Source organism: Lytechinus pictus, chromosome 4 (assembly GCF_037042905.1).
Source record: "Lytechinus pictus isolate F3 Inbred chromosome 4, Lp3.0, whole genome shotgun sequence".
Taxonomy (NCBI): Eukaryota; Metazoa; Echinodermata; class Echinoidea; order Temnopleuroida; family Toxopneustidae; genus Lytechinus; species Lytechinus pictus.
In genome coordinates, this window is record NC_087248.1 from 22,281,751 (window position 1) to 22,306,762 (window position 25,012).

At 35.6% G+C, this 25,012-nt stretch overlaps 1 protein-coding gene across 1 annotated transcript in view; it reads left to right on the forward strand.

Annotated features, from left to right (window-relative positions):
• LOC129259336 (probable C-mannosyltransferase DPY19L3) overlaps positions 1-9,618 on the forward strand; it is a 34,102-nt gene extending 24,484 nt beyond the window's left edge. The window contains exons 11-16 of the mRNA XM_064097989.1: positions 1,948-2,233; positions 4,464-4,520; positions 5,706-5,788; positions 6,698-6,830; positions 8,117-8,275; positions 9,101-9,618. Coding sequence (XP_063954059.1) covers positions 1,948-2,233; positions 4,464-4,520; positions 5,706-5,788; positions 6,698-6,830; positions 8,117-8,275; positions 9,101-9,274 — 892 coding nt within the window. The 3' untranslated portion in view covers positions 9,275-9,618. The remainder of the gene's footprint in view (positions 1-1,947; positions 2,234-4,463; positions 4,521-5,705; positions 5,789-6,697; positions 6,831-8,116; positions 8,276-9,100) is intronic.
• The last annotated feature ends 15,394 nt before the right edge of the window (positions 9,619-25,012 follow it).

Here is a 25,012-nt window from a genome sequence, read left to right on the forward strand (position 1 = left end):
GAGAGGATCGAGAGACAAGAAGAGAGTTAAATAACCTGTTTGAACGATTAGTCATTGAGGCCTGCATTTAGTATTGATTAATTCACACAATATTAGATGACCAGACTTGTCAAAGAGACCATCACTATGTACTGAATAATGTCTTGCTATCGGGGAAATAGTCAAAACTATTGCCTTGGGGGAGGGACTTAGGGAAGACTATCACCATCAGGGATATAGTGAAAGCTATTGAAAGTATCTCACCTGACCTTGGTATTACGTGAAGTAAAATTCCAGCAGCAATATTCTTTGTGTATTTTTGTGCTGCTAATCTGAAAATTATATATAATTATGGTGTAGAAGGTTGGAGATACTTAAAGAAGTTTCTTAGAGTAAAGATAAATTAATGCTGATCAGTTGTAGTTGGGTATTGTGTGTATTTGCTTAAAAGTATGCTTAAACCATAGAAACTTTTGAAAGGTTGTCATAATCTATCATGTTCTTTATTTAGAGGGATTGGTATCTATTTAAGTGATGTAAAATATAAGTGCAGTGTGATGTAGTGCATTCCGTATAGATTTGGTGATGCATAAAGACATACAGTATCCTGACGAACAGTGATATGTTTCTTCTTGTTCTTGTTGTTCTTTTTCTTTTTTTCTGTACACAGAGTATCACAAATACAAAAAGCATACAAAATTTATTATGTACAGAATATAGTATTCACATTTCAAAAAAGACAAGGGTTGAATACAGTTTGGGAACTAATTTTTAGATCCCTTTCCTATTAAGCGCCCACATGCTACATGGTCTAATGATTACTTTCCAGACTGTATATTTAAAGATTGTTTGTACATACTATATTCCTTTTTATAACCAGTATCCAATCTAATAGGAGACACTTCAAATGTATCAAAAGTATTGTTGTTAAAACCCTTTATCTCAAGAACAAATCTGTCCTTTTGCAGACTGTATTCGCACAAGTGCATGACTTCAAATTATCAAGAGAATTTCTTTACAGCTGATAACACGATGACTAATGATGTAGTCACCCTTATTGCTATGGATGCTACAGGAATATATACCTTCCTATCAACTCATTATTGCTATCATTTACATATATATTGAGACACCAGCTGCTTCTATGAATAAGTAGAGCTGTCATGGAATGCTTAAATGTAACGCATCGCCATCATTTCCTCTCTTCATTTACACACCATCCCACTCCCTATCTTAACCTCATATAACTCTTCTTCTCCTCCTCTTCCTCCTTTTTCTCCTCCTCCCTCCTCCTTCTTCTCCCCCTACTTCTTCTTCTCCTCTTCCTCCTCCTTCTTATTCTTGTTCTCCTCCTCCTCTTTCTTCTTCTTCTCCTCCTCCTCTTCTTTTTCTTCTTCTTCTTCTCTTCTTTTTCGTCTTCTTCTTCTCCTCCTTCTTATTTCCTCCTCCTCCTTCTTCTCCTCCTCCTACTTCTTCTTCTTCTCCTCCTCCTTCTTCTTCTTCTTCTTCTCCTCTTTCTTCTTCTTCTCTTCTTTCTCCTTCCTCTTTCTCCTCTACCTCTTCTTTTTTCTTTTTTCTTTCTCCTCCTTTCCTCTTCCTCTCTTTTCATCCGGCTTCATCCTCTCATCCACATAATTCTACTCTTCCAGTTATTTCTCTTGAACTTTCTAATTTGATTTTCTACACTTCCTCCTTTATTTTGTCATATTTCTCATCCTGCCTCCTTCCAGCCCCCCCCCCCCCTACTATAGCAATTTCATATTCATATTTCTTGTTGTTTCAAAATGATTATTTTATGTCATCTTCCTATCACTTTCAACTGGTATTGAAGATTGGTCAAATATTTTAATAATATTTACATCCAGCCACAGTTTTTCTCATTCTTCCATTCTTCTTTCTTTTCATTTCTTCATTATATATATTATTATCAAATGAATTTTCTTCATATTTCTTTCTTTTTTATTAAAGCCTTGAATCCAGGATATCTGCTGGCAAGAAAGATGACGACATCCACCAACCTGCCTCCTCCTCCTCCCCTTCTCCCGATCCTTCATCCGATAGTACAATCCTATGCAGACCGGACCTAGCCTACCACACCCTCCAGACGATCCCCTTCGGTCTCATGGCCTTGTTGGTGGTCCGCATGAAGTTCGTTTGGACCCCGCAGATGTGCGTCCTGGCGGCGTTTGGTATCGGCAATGCATCGCTATGGAGATGGTTGCTAGGGAAGGTGGGATGCAAGTCGGAAACAATGGTGAGATTTTTTTGCTCTTTTGTTTTGAACATGTACTGTATCATTTAACTGTAGGCAAAAAAACTTTTTAATTTTTGAGGACTTCTTTTCACATCTTTCTAGCTACCTAATACAAATTTGCCACATTCACTGCTACAATATTGTTCAACATAGATATAATACAAGGCAAAAGGGAGATGAGAATCTGAATGTACTAAAGGTGAAGACAAGCTTGGGAAAGGAGTGTTTATGTAATGTAGGCACAACTTCTTGGAATAAGCTACCAATCAAAATCAGAAAGAAACCATTAAGGTCAAGTTTTCCTCCCGGGGGGCCACTTCCATTGACAAGTGGATACCATGCGCGACCATGGGGTCTCAAAAAGCACCCTAAACACGTATTTTCCATATTCTGAAAATGCACCCCTATACAAGTATTGGCGTGTGAAACCCTACCCTTAAGTATTGGAAACAAAACGGTACCCTTGGCATTAAGTATTCGCTGAATTGACCCCCTAAACAAGTACACTAATCTCACGGACGTCGGTCGTCGGTTTTACCTTTACTTACATATTGGGTTTATTACGGCCCCATCTCGTGCAAATCGGACTCTAAACACGTTAGTGTTGGGGCAAAAAGTACATCCTTTATAAAACTTTTAGTCTTAAGTTTTATACCCCCTCAATTTTTACCCTAAACACGTATAGCTTTCCTAACGAAATAGATACCTTTTTCATTATTTTAGTGTTTTTGACACCCTTATTACGTTACGTATGTAACGTGCCCTATCTTGAAAAAGACATCCTTTTTACGTGTTTTTTTGGTCGCGCATGGTATCCACTCGTCAATGTAAGTGCCCCCCCCCCCCCCCCCCCGGCTGTTTTTGAACATCTGTTGGAAAAATGAATTTTTGTTATCATCTATACGGTATTTTTGCTGTCATTTATATGTCTTTCATATGTAAGTACTGTTTTAGTCTTTGTTAAATTGCTATGTAGGCATTTAATGCAGAGTATATTTAGTAAACTCACAACTGTTCATTCTTAATCAACAAGTTAAGAAACGTGTTTCTATCTGCCTAAACTAGAAGGGGCCAGACTTGACTAGCATTCATGCTATTTTCTGGTTCTTATTATCCTCATAACTGATTGGCTGTAAACTTGTAAATTGTTACTATCATTGCATTGGTTAATAAATAATAGATTTAAAAAAATAATAAATACCTGTATCTGCAACATTGGATAAGCTTTATCATTGCTAAGTATGGGGATTTTCCAGGGCTCATTTTTTTAGTTTCAAGGGCTTGTTTGAGCAATTCATGGGTGAAATCGTCTGAGCCCCTGTGTATTTTTTCCCTGGTTAACTAACTGAATACTGAATTATTTATTTCCTGAAGTTTTTCAAAGAGAGATACATGTAACATAATTACAGAAGGTTTAAAATTAAGACCAGTAACTGATAAGAATTATAAAAATTCCTATAAAAAAGGTTGAGCTTCTGTGAAATGAAAGCCATTTAACTTAAAGTTATCTTTACACATTCTAAGATATGGAAAGCATATAAAAAATGTAAGTATTGTCTTACAATACCACTTGGTAAACTCTCAATTGAATTTCAAAATTACATGGCTATCTTTTTAACTCCCATTTATCAATATTTTTGAAGTATATATGATTAATAAGATTGGGTAAAAAATATGAATTGTTAATTTGGAGAATGAAACCTTATTTAATTTGACAATGGATAAGTTCTATACCTCTGGGTTGAAAAATAAAGTATTATCTTACGATACCACTTGGTAAACTCTCAATTAAATTTCAAAATTACATGGCTATTTTGTTAACTCCCATTTATCAATATTTTTATTAATAAGAGTTGGTAAAGAATATAAATTGTTAATTTGGAGAATGAAACCTTATTAGATTTGACCATGGATAAATTCTGTACCTCTGGGTTGAAAAATAACACCGAGGACAGGAAAAAAAAATCATTCAAAATACACTGCCTATATCTGCAACATTGGATAAGCTTTAACATTGCGATGAATGGGGATTTCCAGGACTCCGTTCCGCTCTTTTGAGCACTTCGGGCTGAACCGGTCGTATAATTTTTCCCTGCCTGAGGAAAATTTGATCAGTGACTTTAGAGCAAAACATTATTTCTAATTGTATGATAGCAAATTTATGTTCATTGTGCAAGAAAAAAAGTTTCCAGTCCCCTCATTCTTTCGTGTTTTTTTTTCTCTGCTCTAGGTTCAATGTGTACGTCATGGGGTTGGAGTAGCTATCATTGCAGTGGCCTTCTATTTGGTAAGCTCCGAGTAGATTAAGTTCTTAAACAGAATTGGGAGGCCCCCCCCTGGCCAATTCTCGACCGCGCGATCGCGCCGAAAATTGGCACGCGGGTTGTCTAGGACATAATCTACAAAATTATATAGTAATTTATTTCATGCGAATTGCTGTTAAGTGATTATGCTGTCAGCTGATTTATGCGTAATTAGTATGCGAAATCATACTTTTTCCTCTAACTCCCTAAATAAAGCTCCAAATGTTCTAATTTTTTGTATAGAAACTCTTTTTGGTGTTCTTAGGAAATGTACATGAACAAAATTGCGATATCAATTCATTTTATTATGTATTATATTGTTTTTTACAATTTCTTATGTATTTCTCTGTTTTTTTACCTTTTGTTTTTCATTGTTTTTTCAATGAAATTTGTTGGGTACTCTTCTGAGATCAATAAATAAATAAAAAATAATTACATTTAGACCAGCAAAACTAAAAATAATCATACATTTATGATTTTTGGTTGAAAACACAATTTGTATTGACTTAGTACACAAAATCACGTTTTTGAGCAATTTTTGGTCTGACATGCACTTACTTAATGTTGCGTAATTTCGGAAACGCGTACCCGGATGACAAAAAATTGTTCTCAAAAGTTGCGCAAGACTTGAAAGTAAAAAGTCAGGGAGCATTGCGGTCAAAAAATTTCGCCCGAATCGTTGAGGGGGGGCTCCGAGGCCCCCCCCCCCCCCCCCGGCCTAGATAGGGTTTAGTGTTTCACCACAACTTTAGACCAGAGTTTGAATTAAACCTGACTTTAAAATATAAGCCTATATCATCAGTATTATTATCTGCAGCTGTCATTTCATGTTTCTTGGAAAAGAATGTGTAAATGCCAAGAAATAAGCAAAATAAGCAGATGTCCTGCCAGATGTAGGGTCTTTTTCCTAGCAATAATAGATCTACATGTACAGTATAATGGTACGGTGACAGCTAGCCTTGGTTTTCAAGACTTTGTCATGAGATCAGTTTTGATGCAACATAAGTTTAGCTTTAAACATGGCAACTTGAAATACAACTTTTCTCATTTTTGACCCTAGATGAAAGGTTGCAAAGCTTGTAAGATTTATTCTGATGTTTTAGGCATTTTATTATTATCATTATTTTCTCTATTTTTATAACTCTCATTATTTTTTGTTTAATATTCAGTGTTATCCAGAGATGTCTGCAGAACTGAACAATCTCAGGGAATTCTATGATCCAGACACAGTAGAGCTTATGAACTGGATAAGGTTTGTATCATTCAAAGTCAAACTTAAAGTCAAGTCCACCTCAGAAAAATGTTGATTTGAATCAACAGAGAAAAGTCAGACAAGCATAATGCTGAAAATTTCATCAAAATCGGATGTAAAATATGAAAGTTATGACATTTTAAAGTTTTGCTTATTTTTCACAAAATAGTTACATGCACAATTTAGTCACATGCAAATGAGACAGTCGATGATGTCCCTGACTCACTATTTATTTTGTTCTTTATTGTTTGAATTAAACAGTGGTTCAATTTTTACAGATTTGACAATAAGGACCAACTTGACTGAACCATATAATGTTAAACAATAGTAATTCCTCATGTTCAGGGAGAAATAAAACTTTGTTTCACAGGACAATGAGGAGAAAATTTGAATATTTCATATGTCATATAATAAAATACAAAAGAAAAAGTGAGTGAGCGTTGTCATCAGTTCCCTCATTTGTATATCGACCGGGATGTGCATATAACTGTTATGTGAAATAAAGCAAAACTTTAAAATGTCATAACTTTCTTATTTAACATCAGAATTTGATGAAATTTTCAGTGTTATGCTCGTTGGATTTTTCTCTTTTTATTCAAATCAACTTTTTGTTGGGATGGACGTGTGACAACTTTTAAGCAGAGGTATTAACCTGCAGCACCTAGAAAAATTGTGTTAAGCACTATATTAATGTTACAAATTCAATTGAATTTTAATTTATTTCAACCAGAAAATACAAAAAAATTCAACATAATGTAATACATTAAACATCAAACAAAAATGGTTAGGCTACCCTTCAAAGTTGTACATGTAGCTTGTGTTGAGGGCCAAAACATTATACATATTATCTGTAACATATATATTACAAGTGACAGTAGAATTTTTAAGAACTTCTATTATTGTTTACAGTCAGCAGACACCCAAGACAGCTGTATTCAGTGGTAGCATGCAGCTTCTAGCAGGAGTTAAACTGTGTACAGGAAGAAGATTGACAAATCACCCACATTATGAGGACAAACAGCTTAGAGATAAAACATTAGAGGTAGGTTTCCTTAGCACTGAGCGATATTTTGATATTATAGAAATTATGGGATATTGAAAAAAATATTGAATATTCAATAATGGTTTTATGATTATGTTGATACATCGCGATATGACCAAAATATCGTAGATTATGAAAAGTTGATAACTTTTTTATTGATCGAAAATGTGGCTCTGTAATGTATTAAACCAACTCAGAACTTTATAAGCTAGTACCCAAATGCCCGTTTTTCACGGACAAGCACCAATGAAAGCCCTAATTGCTTTTATTTCCCGTTCTTCCCTGCTCTCATGGACTTGCAGCTCATAATAAACGTATAATGAACGTATAATATCTATGTATCTATATGTACATGTATAATATCTCTCATAAGAAGATTCTATGAATATGAATAATTATATAATACGTTACAAGCACTCCTTTTTGTTGTGGCGACGCTTACATGTATTATGAATGTATATATATCTCCATCATAAAATGATGGTTTCTCTTTTGTATTTTCCTACTATCTGACCCTCCATCTCTCTTTCATTAATACAGTCACCTTTCTTTTTCATTTAACATGCTTGTCTCTTTCCGCATACTGTACTTCATTCCATTTAGTCAAGTATATCTTAACATCTGCTTTCTTATGTAATGTGAGTTATGTGTTAAATCTTATGCATTGTAACTTATGAATTGTACCTGTTCAATCAATATATTATAAACATGTATTATCACCCGGCCTATTGCCAGTGAAGGGGAGTTTGTCCCATCATCACTTGTAAAGGACCTAGGTTTATTGTACTTTCTCTATTTGATTATGAAGTAAAGATGATTTATATATATTTCAGACTCGGTGTGATGTATCGTATTATCAGTGATATTTTGCTGGTGATAATCGACTAATATTGACCAGCACTATAATCTTAGAAATAGGTGTACATTAGGAAACAGATGCATGGGGGCTGGAGGTAATTTACCCGTCAAAATGTTACAAAATTGCCCGTTGTAAATTTCCATGCAATTCAATGAAATAAGATATGATTTTTTTTGTACATGTTCATGAACACTCACGGAGGATGAGTATTTATAAAAAATATCATGTACATATTCTTTCAGGCTCATAAGATGATTTTTACTAAGTTTCTTAGTTTAAGCTGACAGCCGTTTCAGAATTATGTGAGACGGAGTGCTGAAGATGTTTACAACATCCACAGAGACACTTTTTTGAGCCAGTCTTGTCTGAGTTGCGATTGATTTGTACTCAGTCTGTAATTGATATCAATTGTATTTTTCCTTGGTAGCTGTATCAGTATTATGCCAGACGGAGTGCCAAAGACGTGTACAACATCCACAGAGCAACGGGGACAGATTACATCATCCTTGAAGACAGTATCTGCTATGCAAGATCTTCAGAAGTCGGGTGCAGGCTTCCTGATATACTGGATATCATGAATGGACATGTGAGTTGAAGAATTGTTGTAAGCTACTGAAATCCTTGCATTTGATTGGCCAAGGGCAAATTTGTCAGTGAAAATCAGTGAAAAAAATGTTTCATGAACCACTCCCATGTTGTAAATTGCCTCCGGTAAAGTACAAAAAAAGACACAAACATGAAAAAAATAAAAATATTATGAATTAGTAAAAAGGACATTTAAGAACATAATCTACAAATTAAGGTTTCTTAGAGGTGTATATTATTTTTTTTTAATGGGAAGGGAATAAAATAAAGAGTGAAATAAAGCAAGAAGAAAATGAAACTAAGAAGGAAGAGAATCAGCAATAAAGAACATAGATTTCTTACTCTTTTCTTCTTTCTTTCATGTCTACTTTATCCATATTCAATTATCCAATTTCAAATTTTATTTTTGTAATTACATTGTACAATTTTTGTATGTTTTTTATGGTCAAATAAATAATAATGATAATAAATGAAGCTTTCATAATCAGTAGTGTTTTTAAGTCAAGATTTTTATCCCTGCATGCAAAAGCATTGAAGTATTGATGCATGTACACTCTGCCTACTAGTAGGGGGGTGTTGCAAGAAAATATTTGCGATAAATTGCAAATATTCTGTCGCAATTTTACAACTGACAGATCAACGTTAGCTATAGCAAATCAGATTAAACTTCTTGTTTCAAGGAGCAGATTAGCAATCAATCACTAATTGGCAATTAACTGCAAGACATATGATTGATTTTGGTTTCAAAACTAGACTTGCAATTGATCGCAAGTTTCTTGCAACACCCCACTAGTCTCGCCTTATCCACCCACACATCTTTGTGCAGCTTTACCCCGAGGCCAACCCAGCCCTGGAACCAGACCTGAAGGTGGTCCAGACCAGGCGCTTCTGCGACGCCGTCCAGAGCGGGGCCCAGGACGTCGTCAGGTTCTTCAAGATGGTCTTCCAGAACAGGACCTTCAGAGTCTACCAGCTCGTCCCACAAAGTCAAGGGGGCTGATATGCAGATCCCGCTTTCAAAGCGGTTTTCCTACATTCAAGAATAATTACTCAAGAAGTACATGTAGTATAAACATGGCCCAGGGGAAAGAAAGTCGTCGGTTCCTGAGAGGAGTCATACAGTTTGAAACATCACCAGGGGCCTGTAACACAAAACTAAGCAATCACCGTGGAACATCTTTTCACGATCAATTGCTAACCTTTGTGTTACGGGACCCAGCTCATCTAGCACAGGGTAAAGTTGGCTAAATACCTTGGCCCTGTCTTACCAAGAGTTGTGATTGATCCGATCAATCGCAACTATGGAAAGCTAGCAAAGTCAACATATAAAATGCATGTTTGTTCAAAAAAATTATAGATATGAATGTATATCCATAAATTCATTGATTTCTTGACAATTTGGTGTGTTCTCCTTTGTTTACAAAGGACATTTTACAATTTTCCTGTAGAAAAAATTATGACACTGATGGATTTCCATAGTGTTACGATATATTGGATCAATCGTAACTCTTTGTAAGACCGACTCTGTCTTACCAAGAGTTGCGATAGATTCGAATCAAACACAAACTGTGACTGATCTAAAATTGTGTAGTTAAGAGATGGGAATCTTAGAATTAGTTGTGATTCAAATCTATCTCAAATCTATTTAGGGCAGGGCCCTGGAGTACATAGATGGGTCAATATATGGTTTGACCATGTGAGCTGTACCCATTTTCAGTGAATGGCAGCCATCTTGGACGCCATCTTGAAAATAACCACTTTCACGGATGCGGATTTTGGAAGATTTTTAGTATGTTATTCCCGAGGTCCAGTAGTACCAAAAACCGTTGAAAATCATTTGTTGCAGTTTGTTCCGGGTAAGGGTAATTTTGGTTGTATATTGATCCATCTAACAATATTTTTTGTATTTAAAGGTTGTGATCCTGGCAGAAAGAAAACTTGGAGAGAGCAGCAGACTTCACATGCTCTTATTACAACATCTAATGTTTGCTTGCATTGCGATCTATCACGATTCATTGTTGTTTTTAAATCATTATGCCATGAGCTGGCGGGTGTTTCATAAAGCTGTTCGTAAGATACGAATGACTTTACGCACGACTGGTGATCCTTTCTTGTGCTATATGATATTTCTATGTCATTGATTTATGACCTAAGAACATGTTCCAGTCATGCGTAACTTTACGGACAGCTTTATGAAACACCCACCTGGCTTTAAAATTAAAGAAAATTATTTATTTATTCATTAAAAACTTCAGGGGCTGATAAGACAGGCTGAACTTTTCATTCTCAGTTATTTATTAACCAGATAGTTACTACATGTAGTAGTAGATTACCTATTTAACTCTTTATTTATCATCCAGCAATTTATTCAAGAGACAAATCAGGAAGGCATTTCATCAACACCCATCATCTGACAACTTTGCTCAGTATTAAATGGCTGAGAAGCACAGATATCTATGGTAACGATTGAATAATGACAACTTGTTAGTGCTTACAACTTTCACGAAGTGGTCCCCGGAAACCACAATTAGCTATTTTTCACTTTCATTCCAAAATGGAAAGGGAATGCCACTTGAACATCCAAGCCATATTTGTGTTTCTTCTATTGTTTTTCAATTTATTTTTTATAATTGGGGAATATATTTGTGATATTGCATTAATCATTAGCCTGTAAACACATGCATCATAGTTTATTGTTAGTGGGCTATTAAAATCTTGTAACTCAAAATGTATTTTTTTTAAAGTGACTAGGACAGACAGTGGTATTTTAGAACAGAATTTTAGAATTATTTTATTTTAGAATTATGACAATGATTGCAATCTCATATTGTCTGAAAAGTTACCTCAAATCTATCGGCAGAAGATTGTTGCCACTCATTTTATAGCTCTAAAAAGGATTTTCTTCTGATTTGTCCTCAAAATTTTTTAAAATCTCAAGATGCAAGATTTTAACAGGCCAATTGTTTGATGCCAATGTTTTTGCTGTAACTATGCAAGGCAATGCATGGTTGATATAGGGAATTAATTTCTACCAAATGTTTACTTACATTTGATATGTGTATAGTAATTTTAGAGTAAATGTGTCAAAAGCAGTGAACTGCTTGTGAAAATTAAACTTTGTACTGCTATCTCTCAAATGATATTTAAGTGTAAACAAAGTGCCAAAGTGAATCCCAAATACATAGAGATATGTACCAAAAGGGCATCTTCAATTTAAAATGATCGCAAAACATTATTTTTGCTGGAGTTATGCAAGATTGAGATTAGAACAAAAGTTTTTTTGTTTTTTTTACAAATTTTAATGTTATTCAAATATTTGTGTATTCATATTCTGTAAATAGTTGTTTTTTATGAGATAGGATGAAACAGTATCAGAGTCGTGAAAATCAGTAATGTGTTTGGTACAGGTATGCCAAACTTTAAATGTCTAAGCATTTGTTTGGTTTTAAGGTGTTCAGTATTTAAAAGTTGAATTTTAATTATTGTTTGTATGTTAGATGTGGATAGTCTTCAATTTTCAACTGTAAAAAATAATTCCCTTGTAATACTCAACATTTGAATACTCAACAATTATTAGTATAATATCTCTGTAAGTCTTTTATCATCTGTACAATGTGATATGATCCTGTCTTTATTAATAGAAAATGTTGAGTAGATCTACATCATTTTTTTTTGGGGGGGGGGGGCTTCTCGTTTTATCATATTAGAACCAAAGCAAGATACATAGTTTATTGAATATATGTAAATGTTCCAATTGAAAGTAAGTGTACAAAATGTAGGTGTGAAAGTGAGAAAAGTATTTCAAATAAGATGTATTATACTATTTAAGTTGTACAAACTATATCTTTATATGTTGTGTTTAATATATTTTGGTTTATATTTGTTTCTGTTTCTGCTATTCTGAAATGTTTTATGTGCTATTCTTGGTTGTGTTGAGTGCAAATATACAGGGTATGCTCTTGTATTCTTAACCTTTGCAATATTCTGTAAACTATTGGAAGTAATGATTATGTTATTCAGAGTTTTTAGATTTCATCTTTGTTGTTTTAAAGCTACAGTAGTGCATTATCATGAAACCTGCTGACAAGACTATGGGTGATTTCTAGATTCAGGTTCGGTTATTGGTGTTGTTGTTGGTGCTGGTGTTAAAAGTACAATTCAGATTTCTTTCCCTAGCTCCAGCACCTGTTTTGAGTTCAGTGCTTGTTTTGGTTGCCTTTCTCTGGTTTTGGTGTAGGAAATACAATTAAGATTCCCTTTTTAGGCTCCAACACCTGATCAGAGCTCAGTGCTGGTTTTGGTGTTGGAGCACAATTCAGATTCATTTCCCTAGCTCTGACACCTGATCTGAGTTCAGTGCTGGTTTTGGTGTAGGAAACACAATTCAGATTACCTTCCTAAGCTCCAACACCTGATTCAAGTTCAGTGCTAGTTTTGGTGTTGGGACTTGGGAGCACAATCCAGATTCCCTTTACTAGATAAAACACCTAAAATGAGTTTTATGAAAAGGAACCAAAATCAGATTATTGATTGCTCAATACCTGGTGAAATTCATCCCAGGACCAGCTTTGGTTTAAGTGCTGTGCTGATGTAAAAAGAAGTCTTACACCAACACCTAAAGGTCAACACCAAATTTAGAATCACAACTAATGCAAGTTTATGAAAAGGAACCAAATCAGATTATTGATTGCTCAATACCTAGCGAGATTCATCCCAGGACCAGCTTTGGTTTAAAGTGCTGTGCTGATGTAAAATAAGTTTTACACCAGTACCTAAAGGTCAACACCGATTTTAAAATCACCCAATGTGACTACTACAAATGTACGAGGTGTTAACAAGACACCCATAGCAAAATTGGTTCATGTATGCGGATCTAGCCCACTTTAATAACACTAGTCAACACCGAACTTGAAATCGCTTTTGTGGCTTCGCACAAACGTTCAAGGTACATGTATTAACAAAGCATCCACAATACTCAGCTATTTGGTTGATATGTGCGAACTTAGCCCACTTACCCTGTAGCCTTGTCTTCAGATTTCATGTTGATGCACCAACTTAACGATGTATATTCATCACCTTGTCATGAAAATTGTTATTTCCGATTTTATAATTATTGATAATGCAAATTCGAAAAAATGTAAGTAAAGTCTATTTTTATTTGTTTTAATTGTACATTGTATTCTTGATATCAACATGCAGATTTATATGGTGTTTAAGGTACTGAAATATTAGTTGTTTAATACCATAAAACTCTGTTCATTTGTTGTAAATTTATCGCTAGGTCATTGTTATGGGGTATTATTTGCACATAGCATTAGAATACTTGATTCAAGTTTTTCTTATAAATAATTCAATATGTGATTGGATGTATGTAAGTTTGGCTTGTGTTTTGTATTTAGAATTTATTGCAAATAATGTTATGAATAATAAATAACAGTCTGTTTTTTTACCGAGGGGACTGAGAGTACATGTACATGTAGCTGCTTTGGCTACTAGCTGGTCTTCCAGGCGACTCTGAATAACATGATTGGGAGTTTCACTCCATGATGCACATCAAATTCAAGAACACAGAAAATGTATTGAAAATGACAATGAACAGCTGGGAGGTCTTTGTCGAAAAATAGGTGAACTGGAACAGAAGTTTCGTCCCAACTTTCAGAGCTGACGAAACATGGCAAATAGGTTGTGTGTCCAGAGTACAGGGCGAAACTGTTGTTTTGATATACAAATTTTCGACAAAGACTTTTCGGTTGTTCATTGACATGAAGGGCGTTTGACAATACATATTTTATGTCCTTGAATTTGTCATGCATCGTAGAGTGAATACTCCTTATTGTGTTTTTTATACCCTTCTGTATTGTAATACTTTGGGCGCCTTTGGAAGAAGACTGAAGGTTTCATTTTCTGAGTCTTTGGTGTGACTCTGCCAGGTATTGAACCCACGACCTGCCGTTCATGAGGCAGGCACTCTACCACTGAGCCAGCAAGCAATTTTCAATCAGTTTTGCCGTTTTATTTCTCTATTTATTTGAATTTCTCTTATCATCCATTAAATTGTTATTCACATTTAGACAATTGAATTGTCATGAATTAATCAAATCAATCTGTTACAAAATAACCAATACTTGAGTGTAAAATTGTTTGAAAAAAACGTTCTATTAAATTCATGTAGAGAACGCTTTCTAAACAATAGAAATTTGCTATATATGTAAAATATAGAGCTTGAATTAGACATCATAAAGATGTTTTAATTTGAAATGAGTAAAGGGAGCTTTTTTTTATGCTTATCAAATTCTCCAGAAAAAAATAGTGCAAAATATGTCATGAGTTTGTGCATACAAATTTAAACATGAAACCGTAACATAAGCTTAGCATCACATTGTAGGGCTGATTTTATTTATATTTTATTTCATTTCCAGGTACACAATTATACTCGTAACAATAGTAAATTTCAATACATTGAAAACAATCATACAGTGTCCAACATACAATATCAAAGTGAGAAAAAAAAAACACAAAAAAAGGAAAGAACACCAGCTGATGCCTGGGGATTATAAAACCATATCAAGTTTCTGTTAAAACACTCATTAGCTGGTACTAAAAAGAACACTAAAAGAACATTAAAATACAGTTCAACAAATAAAATAAAATTTTACTTGTCACTCATGTAAGAGGCATGAGTTTTAGCATATCTAAACACTTACATGTAATGGCCCAAATTCACAAATGGTGGTTTTGAAAACCCACCGTTGAATCCATAGTTTATGCAGATTTCCTGTATAAATTAGGCTTATTTAGCGCGTATCGGGCGCATGTATAAAAAATTCCAATGCTTATGCGCGCTTTTGTCACAGTGCGCCAAATTGATGCCCGTTACCATGGTTAGATACGCTATTTTATTCACGAGTACACCATTTGAAGAGTGGACTCCTGAATAAAAACAGAGGACTCATGAATAAAATAGCGTATCTAACCATGGGAACAGGCATCAATTTGGCGCACTGTGACAACAGCGCGCATTAGCATTGGACATTTTTTATACGCGCTGAATCAAGCGTAATTTATACAGGAATTCTGCATAAATCGTGGATTCAACCGTGGGTTTTTAAAAGCACCTTTGTGAATTCGGGCCATAATGTCTCTAAATTGTCGCACTATTTCTGTAGGAGCCTTTGATATTTACAAATTGCTTAATTTCTTGCAAGGATTAGTACCTTGGTTTACAATGTTTTATGTGTGCAATGTTTTACTGTTTGTGCTTTTCTTAAGAAGTGTTCTATTCAAAAGTAAATAGTTCAAGAATCTGTTTTCCATCTTTTTTAGAACAAAAAAGTGCCAATTTATGATAAGTTTTGTTATAAGTGTAAATAAATACACTTTGTTGGTAACAAATAAAAAAATTATATTCTGCCTCTGCTTTTCTTTTGTTTTGCCTTAAGTGATGATGGTGATGACGAGGATAATGATGATAGTGATGAGGACGATGATGAGCATAATTATGATTAAGATAATGACTGAATGAAAAGTACATTGATATCTTTACCTTTTGACATAAAATAGAATTATCAACCATCTGACAAATAATCAAGATTTAATTGCTATTCACTATGTATGAGAACATCTAGCAGGCCACAGAGGTTTCCCTGGTCTGCCTCCAGGTTTTACCTTCACAATATACCTGGAAATTTTGCTTTGATAAGATGGAAATTGTTCAATAACCAAACATCAGCCGACAAAATATGTATTACCTACTTCACATTGTACATTATTTGTTTGTGTAATCTAGTGTTGCTGCTGTTGCATCTTAACAAATCAAATGTGGTAGTTACAGTTGGTTTAAGACGGTGCAATGTAAGCCAACACAAAAGACAAGGTTTTCAGAATACCGGCCCTGGGGGTTTCAGGAAAATTTTCCATTTTGGCTTGCAAAAAAAGGGGGTCACAATGGATAAAAAAAAGGGGGCAGGTCTGTTTCTGGAATATGAATCAAACTCACAGTATAGAGATACTATAAAAAAAAGGCACAAATAAGCATAGATTAAAAAAAAAAAGAATTTTCATTTTCCAGCAGATTTATTATTTATCAAAAAAAAGGTCTTCAACCAAAAATAAAGGATTTCTTACCCTAAAAAAATTGACAAGCAAAAAAAAGAAGGGCTTCAGGTGCAAAGAGGGGATACACGTGTCTGTTTTCATGGCATTTTGCTTCTCAAAAGGGGGGGGGGCACGTCCCCTAGATCAGTTGTGACTCATCAGGGGGGGCAGTCTGCCCCCCCCCCTTAGGTACGCTAGTGGGTGAACCCTTTCCCTTACTTGTGTTGCCAAGAGTATGCAAGACAATGCATTGATTTTCCAAGCAATTGGTACATCTTGAATTCTACTGTAAGTCTATATTCTTAATGAACCTTAAATTCTTTTCTTTTTTTTACTCTACCTTGGCATGAATGTTAAACTGACATCGAGTTCATTCAATTTGATTAATATGACAGCAATCTATACTATCAAATGTAAAGTGGAACAACACCCCATGTAGTCTTGCTGGTATTACACAATGAAATATAGCAGGAGTGGTGACTTTGTGACATTGACATACAAATATTTTCTCCGTTTCATTTACCCGTATCCAAAGCCAATAAGGATCAACGTTGTGGATGCCCTGTTGACTGGCCTCAAAGACCCTTCTATTCCCCTGCCAGCTTTTGCTGTCATTTTCAACACAAGTGCTGTAAGAAAGAAATCTCAACTACAACAAAATGGCCTAAAGCTCATGTCAAATGATAAGTGATACTTAACGGCCCTTATGTTAAGAAATAGGTCCTTATACTTTCAAAGTTATGATGACATTTCAAAAGTAATAATCATAAGGTGGTTTAATTCAGACCACCTCGAAGTTTGTCAGTTCCAGGTATTTTCTGATCAGGAAATTTACCCTAATCAGAAAATACCAGGTAATAATTGTGGCAGTGTGAAAGTAAATAACCGCTAAATAGTAGGTACTTGTCAAAATTACGACAACTTTCGCAGGATTTTTCAAAGATCGCAGGAATTTTGGCAGTGTGAAAGCAAATTACGGGAACTGCGCGGGTACTGTTGGTAGCTGCTGCAAGAATAATTAACAGGTATTTTTTAGCCTGACAAGGTTCTCGTAATTTAACAGGGATTCTTGTGAGCGAGGCGGTTTGAAGCCACCATTTGTTACAATTTCAACACTGACGACTCAGCCATCATCGGTAAAGCAGCGCCTACATCTTGCTAATTAAACAAAAATTACTCAAAGGAGAGAGAAAGAAAACAAGATTAAAGGACATTCCACAGTTCTTTTTGTGCCCTTACTGATTGTATATGCTTTACAGATATATATTGGTTTCATGCATGTGATGACTGCACAGCTGTATATTTAACCAGCTGATCTACGTCCAGCATTTTAATTGCACATCTGAAATATGCTCATACATGGGGCTGATAAGCAGAAAGGACTACATATGTTTCTACAATAGGGGGAAAGCGGGGCATTTGCGGACATGGGGTGATTACGGACACAAGTGGTCCACCATCTCGACGGTGGGTGGCATGTTCCAGATTCAACCCACAGTTTGACGGAATTTACAGTGCAACTGTAAAGATAATCAGCTCCACTGCTCTTTTATTTTCTAAATCATCACCATTAACAGTAAATACACCCGTCAAACTAAAATATTCAGCATTATGCAATCAATTATCACAGTTTTTTAATGATTAAGAGTCATTACCCTTGATACAAAAGATTGAGTGAGGATTGATGTTAAATTGTTATCAATACGGTGTGCGAGAAAGTTTAGTACCGCGACTTTTTGAGTGTAGCAAGAAAATGATCAGTCAAAGGTCACTGAAGGTGATAGCGGACATATATCCGCTATTACCCCGGTGTGTCCGTTATTGCCCAAATGTTAAATTTCTCTTGAAAACAAAATTAGAACATGAGACGTGTACAAAATATTGTTTCAGGATATGACGGAACAAGGAATCATCAACCCAGACAACAAAGTAGATCTGTAGTGTCTGCACTAGGAGCATAAAAGTCTAATACAGAGAGATCAGTCTGAATTTGACGGGGGGGGGGGGGCACAATATGCATGGTATTTCTACTGAGGGAGGTATGTCACCCATCCAGCTCCATGTCATCACTTTACTTTTAATTACATACGATTAAGATTACTACAAATTTATCCTAAGGGGCTTACAATTACAAGCTTCGCTTTTTAATAAGTCCCTCATTTTCATTTTCACATGCTTACTGTAATCTATAATTTGTCTAATCATCAAAATGTATCTCGAACAAAAATTGTATACATTTCATCTATTTCCTACGAATTTGTTAATTGATTATTGAAGTATACTTATAACACTTATTTTGTTTTGTACATTTATACATATGTATATATATGTTTGTTATGTTTATTATCAGAAAATGGAAATGAAATAAACTAAACTGAAACTGAAAACTGAAAAGGCATCTGACAGAACTATATGTTGGTGAACCTCAGGCAGAATTGGGATATGAGGAGAGTACAATCAACCAATTTTTTTTTTAAAACTTGTGCTGCTACATGAGGAAGAGACTTAAAACTGCGCTGAGAGGTATATCTAGGAGACTTATTGCCTTTGATCATTCCTTGAAAGAGGATGCACTTGCCATCCCAAAACCCCACCTTATTTTTTAGAGTGGTCACAAAATTCGAGCGGAGTTGACCTTCCTTAGCTGAGCAACACGCTTGTGTGTTGCTGCCCTCTACGTTCGTTGGCATTCAATCTGAAACTTATCTTTCCAAACGAAGAATGGACCTACGAAAACACTCCGGTGAGTACGTATAAATTGATATAACCACATGAATTCATTGGACTATTTACACATTTCACACTGTATTTTGTGATCTTAGGTTATTTCTTTAACTTATTAGAGAGTTTGTTATCATTCTTCTGTGAAGGAAAAACAGAAATTGGTTTTTGAAATTGAAGTTAGATTGTCATCGCCGCCCAGGCAGGCACTCAGGCCGCGCCCTTCCTCGACACGTCTTTAGACAGTCGTGTTCGGGCTGCCGCAGTAAGCCGCGCCCCAGTGCAGCCTGCTGGGGAGCGTTTCATGAAAGGACTTGTCGGACGTTTTATCCGACAAGTCCCACTTTATCCGACAGTTACTAAAGTAAATACAGAGACTGAAGCTTTTGGTCTAAGCATAGGCCTAACATAAAGTTAAGCCATAATTTCATAACTTCGTCGGGCTTCTTCTGCATTTAGCCCCCACCCATTTTAACTCTTATTGTATTCATAAATATAGTTAGACTCGGTCTTAGAAATAACATGCTGGCATTGCTGCTCTGCATGTTTGTCTTATTCATTTCAATAGATATCATTTAGGCCTATATCTAATTTCTAACTTGGTTAACATTAATGTCGCAGAGGAGTGGAAAATATGGAGCCAGCAATGGGAAAATTACTCTATTCTCACAAATCTCTCTCAACAACCTGATCATTATCAGACTGCCCTTCTCCTTCACAGTGTTGGACCGGAATGTCTTCGTATCTATGGCATGAAATTTGCTACTGAGGCTGATAGCACCAAATGTTCTGTGATTATGGACAAGTTTAACGCACATTTCCTTGGAGAGAGCCACTCACACTCATACGAGGTTAGTATATGTAAATGGTAGTGGATAGATTACCGAACACTTTTCATGAATTCAATTAGTGTTGCAGCCGAACCGCCGAACCGAACGGTAGTTCGCCGAACATGGCACTTCCGAACAGAACCGAACAGTAAGACTTGGTTCGGAAGTTCGGCAAAAAAACGGCTTTCAGCTAATAAATTTATAAGTTTATACCCTTTCTAATCATTATATTTGCGCATTCTCTATTTAATCTTCTTTGCAATTGTATGTTGGAAGTATGTGCTTATTTTGCGGTTACTAGATTTTGTTTTCATTTTCATGTTGACATTGTGGTTTTTACGGCCCTGATTAAGAAAGGAGATCCGATGAATGATGTTGCGCAGCTTGCGCTATAATCATTTTACTGGCTTTCATCATCTCTCGCTCTGTGGCCGAATTGCCAAAGCATGGTAAAGAAAACCAAAAACTGTATGAGCATGGATGTACATCCATGATCTAATTATCTAAATATTGTTGTTTTTAGGTGGCGAACAAGATTCTTGTTTGAAAATCTTCAAAGTATTTAAATTTGAATGAACGAGCTCAATAAACTGAAAGTGAAAGATGAAGTACCATTAATATTACGAATTACGATACGATGTGATTTAAGATCGTAACTTGTGTATTGTTGCGGCGGAGAATAAAGATCTGATTGAGGTGATTGACATTATTATTGAGGTGTCGGCTCGCTACTGTCTAAAAGTTAGTTTTCATGATTTTAGAGAGAAGTAAAGACTTTTGAAAACGAGAGATCCAGTGAAAGTGGGAAATAAAGTGAGTGACTGTTAGAGATGGAAAAGAGAGACGCAAAACAAATAATATAGAAATGAGATGAGGTGAAGTTATATTTTTTATTATTAACAATCAGATGAAAATAAAAATCAAACACTCATGAATGATTACGGTATAGCATATAGCAAGATCCCCTTCCCCTCGTTGAAAAGTTGAATGAAGATAAAGCCATGCGGAAACATTCATCTCTTGGGGGAAAATGACCCACAATCTTTACTTTTTTTCCATTTCTTATCAACTTCTCAAATTAACCATAAACAATTCGATGATCACTCTACTCCCCCTGTCCCATTACAGTCGTAAAACTTTGCATCCCACTTGATCTGTATGTTCATGGTCGAATGAAATCTGACCAATGAAATCATAGAAATCTCGGCAATTGCCCTTCAATATCGGTGAGCTGAGTTTCGCGAGCAGACAAAGCATGTGGCTATATGTACCGATGCGACAATCAGCGACATGCGATTGGTGGTTTAGTTCACCCATCGAGCCAATTAGCGAAAGGCGCATTACATAAGCACGCTTTCTCGACACGCCTCTGGCCCTACAATGCCTACAGTTCAGTGCACTGGCGCTGGCCGCCTCGTATGTGATGCAATGGCCAATCACGTTTGGCCGGACTGTACATATAAATATTCATGAGCTCAGAGTCCCGCTACAAGGGGACTGCATGCGCTGGCCTAGCTGGTACGAGTGCAAGCGTAGTTACCGGTAATTTGGCAAGTATCCAAAGTGTGGTCCAGGTATGGATGACTAGGAAGAGTCGCCATTTTAGAATTGTGAGTTACCCAATAAATCTGTCATCAGATAATCAAATTCGAGATAACAGTTGTTTCGTTGAGCGCTATAACTTTCATAGTTTCATGTCAACAAGATAAAGATAAAATGGTTTAATGTGACAGAGGACACGCGAGCACATGCAGTCAATCAAGTACAAATTGTCTACCGGCACGCTACGTATACCTGAATGAACTACTAGTACCGGTATAGCTTTATCAGTCTATCAATCATTACCGAACCGAACCAATGTTCGGCAAATTTCTGCCGAACCTTGCCGAACCGAACCCGAACATGGCGCCTGACTTGCAGCACTAAATTCAATCATATCAAAACCATTATTCTCATATAATTCACCAAACTTTCACCATAAATACACAATTACCTACAAAATATAAATATGTGAAAAAATTGCCGAAATCGTTTTTCCTTTTGACGATATTAGCTTCCAATCGGACCCCTCTCCGCATGTGAAATGTTTTGGTCACTTGAAAAAGGTATCGTATTACCGAACGTGTGTTTTCTATGGGAAAAGTTGAGAAAACAACAAAATCACTGATGAGCTATTTTGACCATATTTTATTATTTTTAGAATATTAAGACTTTGAAAATGTATTTTTGACCATTTTTCATCATCTTTCTATTCAAGTTCCCTTTGGAAGGATGTTGCAAAAAACTGAGCGTATGAAATTATTTTCTGACGCGTACTTTGCGCGCATTCGGTAATACAAGGCCGGTCGGTAATACAATCACTCACAGTCCAACCTCTCTTATCCGGCCTCCCCTTATCCGGACGCACATTTGCCGAGATTTTTTTTTTAAATTCAATCTAGTACGTGAGTAAATTGAGATAGCAATCTAAACTCAATCCTATACGCAAACTCCCTTTGATTACATATATTTTTCAATATAGTCTACCTAAAACAACATTACCGTATTTTTCATGAAAATATCTTGCCCAAATCACCGAAAGACTTAAGCAGGATAATTTTCCAGGAAAATGGGGCGCAATGTAAACATTTCATCGCGTTCTCTTTTTGTTTCCGGGAAAAACAACACATGTCTCGCTAGCTAACGCTAGGCCTCAACAGGGGGGTGAAACTCCGCTTCTGCATCCGGTCAGACATGGGAAATTTTGGAAGGTCAAAAGTGCACACTGCTCCCATTTTTCGTGTACAAGCCGACACCGCAACTTCTTGGCACACCAGCGAAATGGAGGCGTGGTCATAATTAGCCTGCGCGCACAGCGTAAAAATATGCAAATAAGCATACTGTCACAAATTAGCATAATATGTGACGCGATTGAATATGAAATGAATTCATAGAGCTGCGTCTTTGGTAAATTTATGTCTATTAATCATTCCCCGTTCACCCCTCCCCCAAGGTATTCAGTTGTTCATCTTTTCTTGTTTACATATTTTTAATTCTTATCTCTCGCGATTATTACTACGTACATCAATTAAATCACTTATTTATTTGCTAGCTATTTCCCTGGAAGACATTATGGAAGCTTACAAGGAAACATTATTGGGATTTAATTAGGGATCTGCTTGCTCTACTCATCACTGCCTATTATTTTCATCACACATCATGAAAAGTCACAATTATCTTTTCATCTTTTCTTGTTTACATATTTTTAATTCTTATCTCTCGCGATTATTACTACGTACATCAATTAAATCACTTATTTATTTGCTAGCTATTTCCCTGGAAGACATTATGGAAGCTTACAAGGAAACATTATTGGGATTTAATTAGGGATCTGCTTGCTCTACTCATCACTGCCTATTATTTTCATCACACATCATGAAAAGTCACAATTATTTGGGTTTTTTTTTTTGGGGGGGGTGGGGGGGTAAATACTTAAAATGATCAGAGAAATCTGAGCTAGAGAGCAATCAGGTCATTTTGTCTTTATATTTTGAAAATGAAATGAACAATCTGGTGCAAATCTTATGAAGATTTAAAAAATGTCTGAGTTTGGGATGGGAGCAAAAGACAACCTAGTACCCCCTCCCCCCACATACTTCCAAATAAAATAAAAATTTTGTACCTGCCCGCACCCCCTAAATCTCTCTATCGATCCCCCCCCCCCCCCTCTCTCTCTCTCTTCCATACACACATTCCACATAATCATGCGAGCAAACAATTATTCTCATATCATTTTTATTTCTATCCCACTCTTTAAATCAAACTCATTTATCTCTTATGGGCTCTTTATGGGCTACTTTGCCGTGCGTGGTATTTTGATACTTTGTGTTATACTCTTACCTGTTGTACTAGTATAATACCCATGGATACCCGACATTCAAAATTAAATCAATCAATCAATCATTCAATCAATCAATCAATCATTCAATCAATCAATCAGTAGCACCATCATATACCAGTCATATCTAGTAATCTTCACTGTCATTTAATCACAACACAGTCTGGTAGCAATAACACCATCATCACATATCTTTCACGCATATAAATTGGTGGATTAAATAAATCATGAATATCAAGCTTAGAAACTATTGGTAATATTCAAAATTAAAATGTTTATTAATCAATTTTTGAATACATGATAAAAATATTTTTTTTCCCTTTTTTTTCTCACCAAAGCATCACATTACATCAGCAAAATGCATATGAGTGCAACAGAAATTGCAAGGATATTACAATAGAGGGGATGTAATTTTTTTGGTAAAATCTAGAGAGAAAAAATCGGAAAAAAATAAGTATGTATATTCACTTTCATAGTTATTGATAAGCCTTATATAGTCAATATAAAGGGTCATCAACGATGCCATTAATAAAAAGATCATCGATATACCTCTCTCTCAAAGTCAGTTACTCAAATATCAAATCATTTTTTCAGCATTGGCTGACAACAAATAGCATGCTAATCTAATCAGGGGCACTTCACACAAAAAAGGGGAGCACATTGCCACATTTCTCTAAATATTGCCTTCCCAAATCTGCACATTAGTAAATCAGTAACAAAGTTGCTTATTGTCTATTGTTGTGAAGTGCTGATAGAGCTGTGTTCTATTTCCAACAATTTTTTTATTTGCAGAGCTAATCTATACACAACAAAAAAAGTAAGTCCCCCCTTGAACAAACATCAATTATTTCCGAACCAATGCGATTTTTTGATATATTTTTACATGAGCGTGTAGGTAATTTTATAAGCTACCCTCTGAGTAAATGTTATGGACGTATTTTACGTCATGCTTCAGTGAGCACCGTCAGAAGTCAAAAATGTCACTTTTCAAAAGTCACAAGCTCAATATCATGACTTTGATTCCATTTTATTTGAACTGATTCCACATTCTCATCATGAAAAATAGTCAGAAGGCTTGTAAAAGGTACTTTCTAAACGACGATGCAATTTTTTTGGCTAAATTTCACGGTTGAATAAACACTTGGTCCAAATTTGCTATAACTGGATTTTTTACTCATTTTCATCAATAAAAATGATAGAATATGATGACATTTAT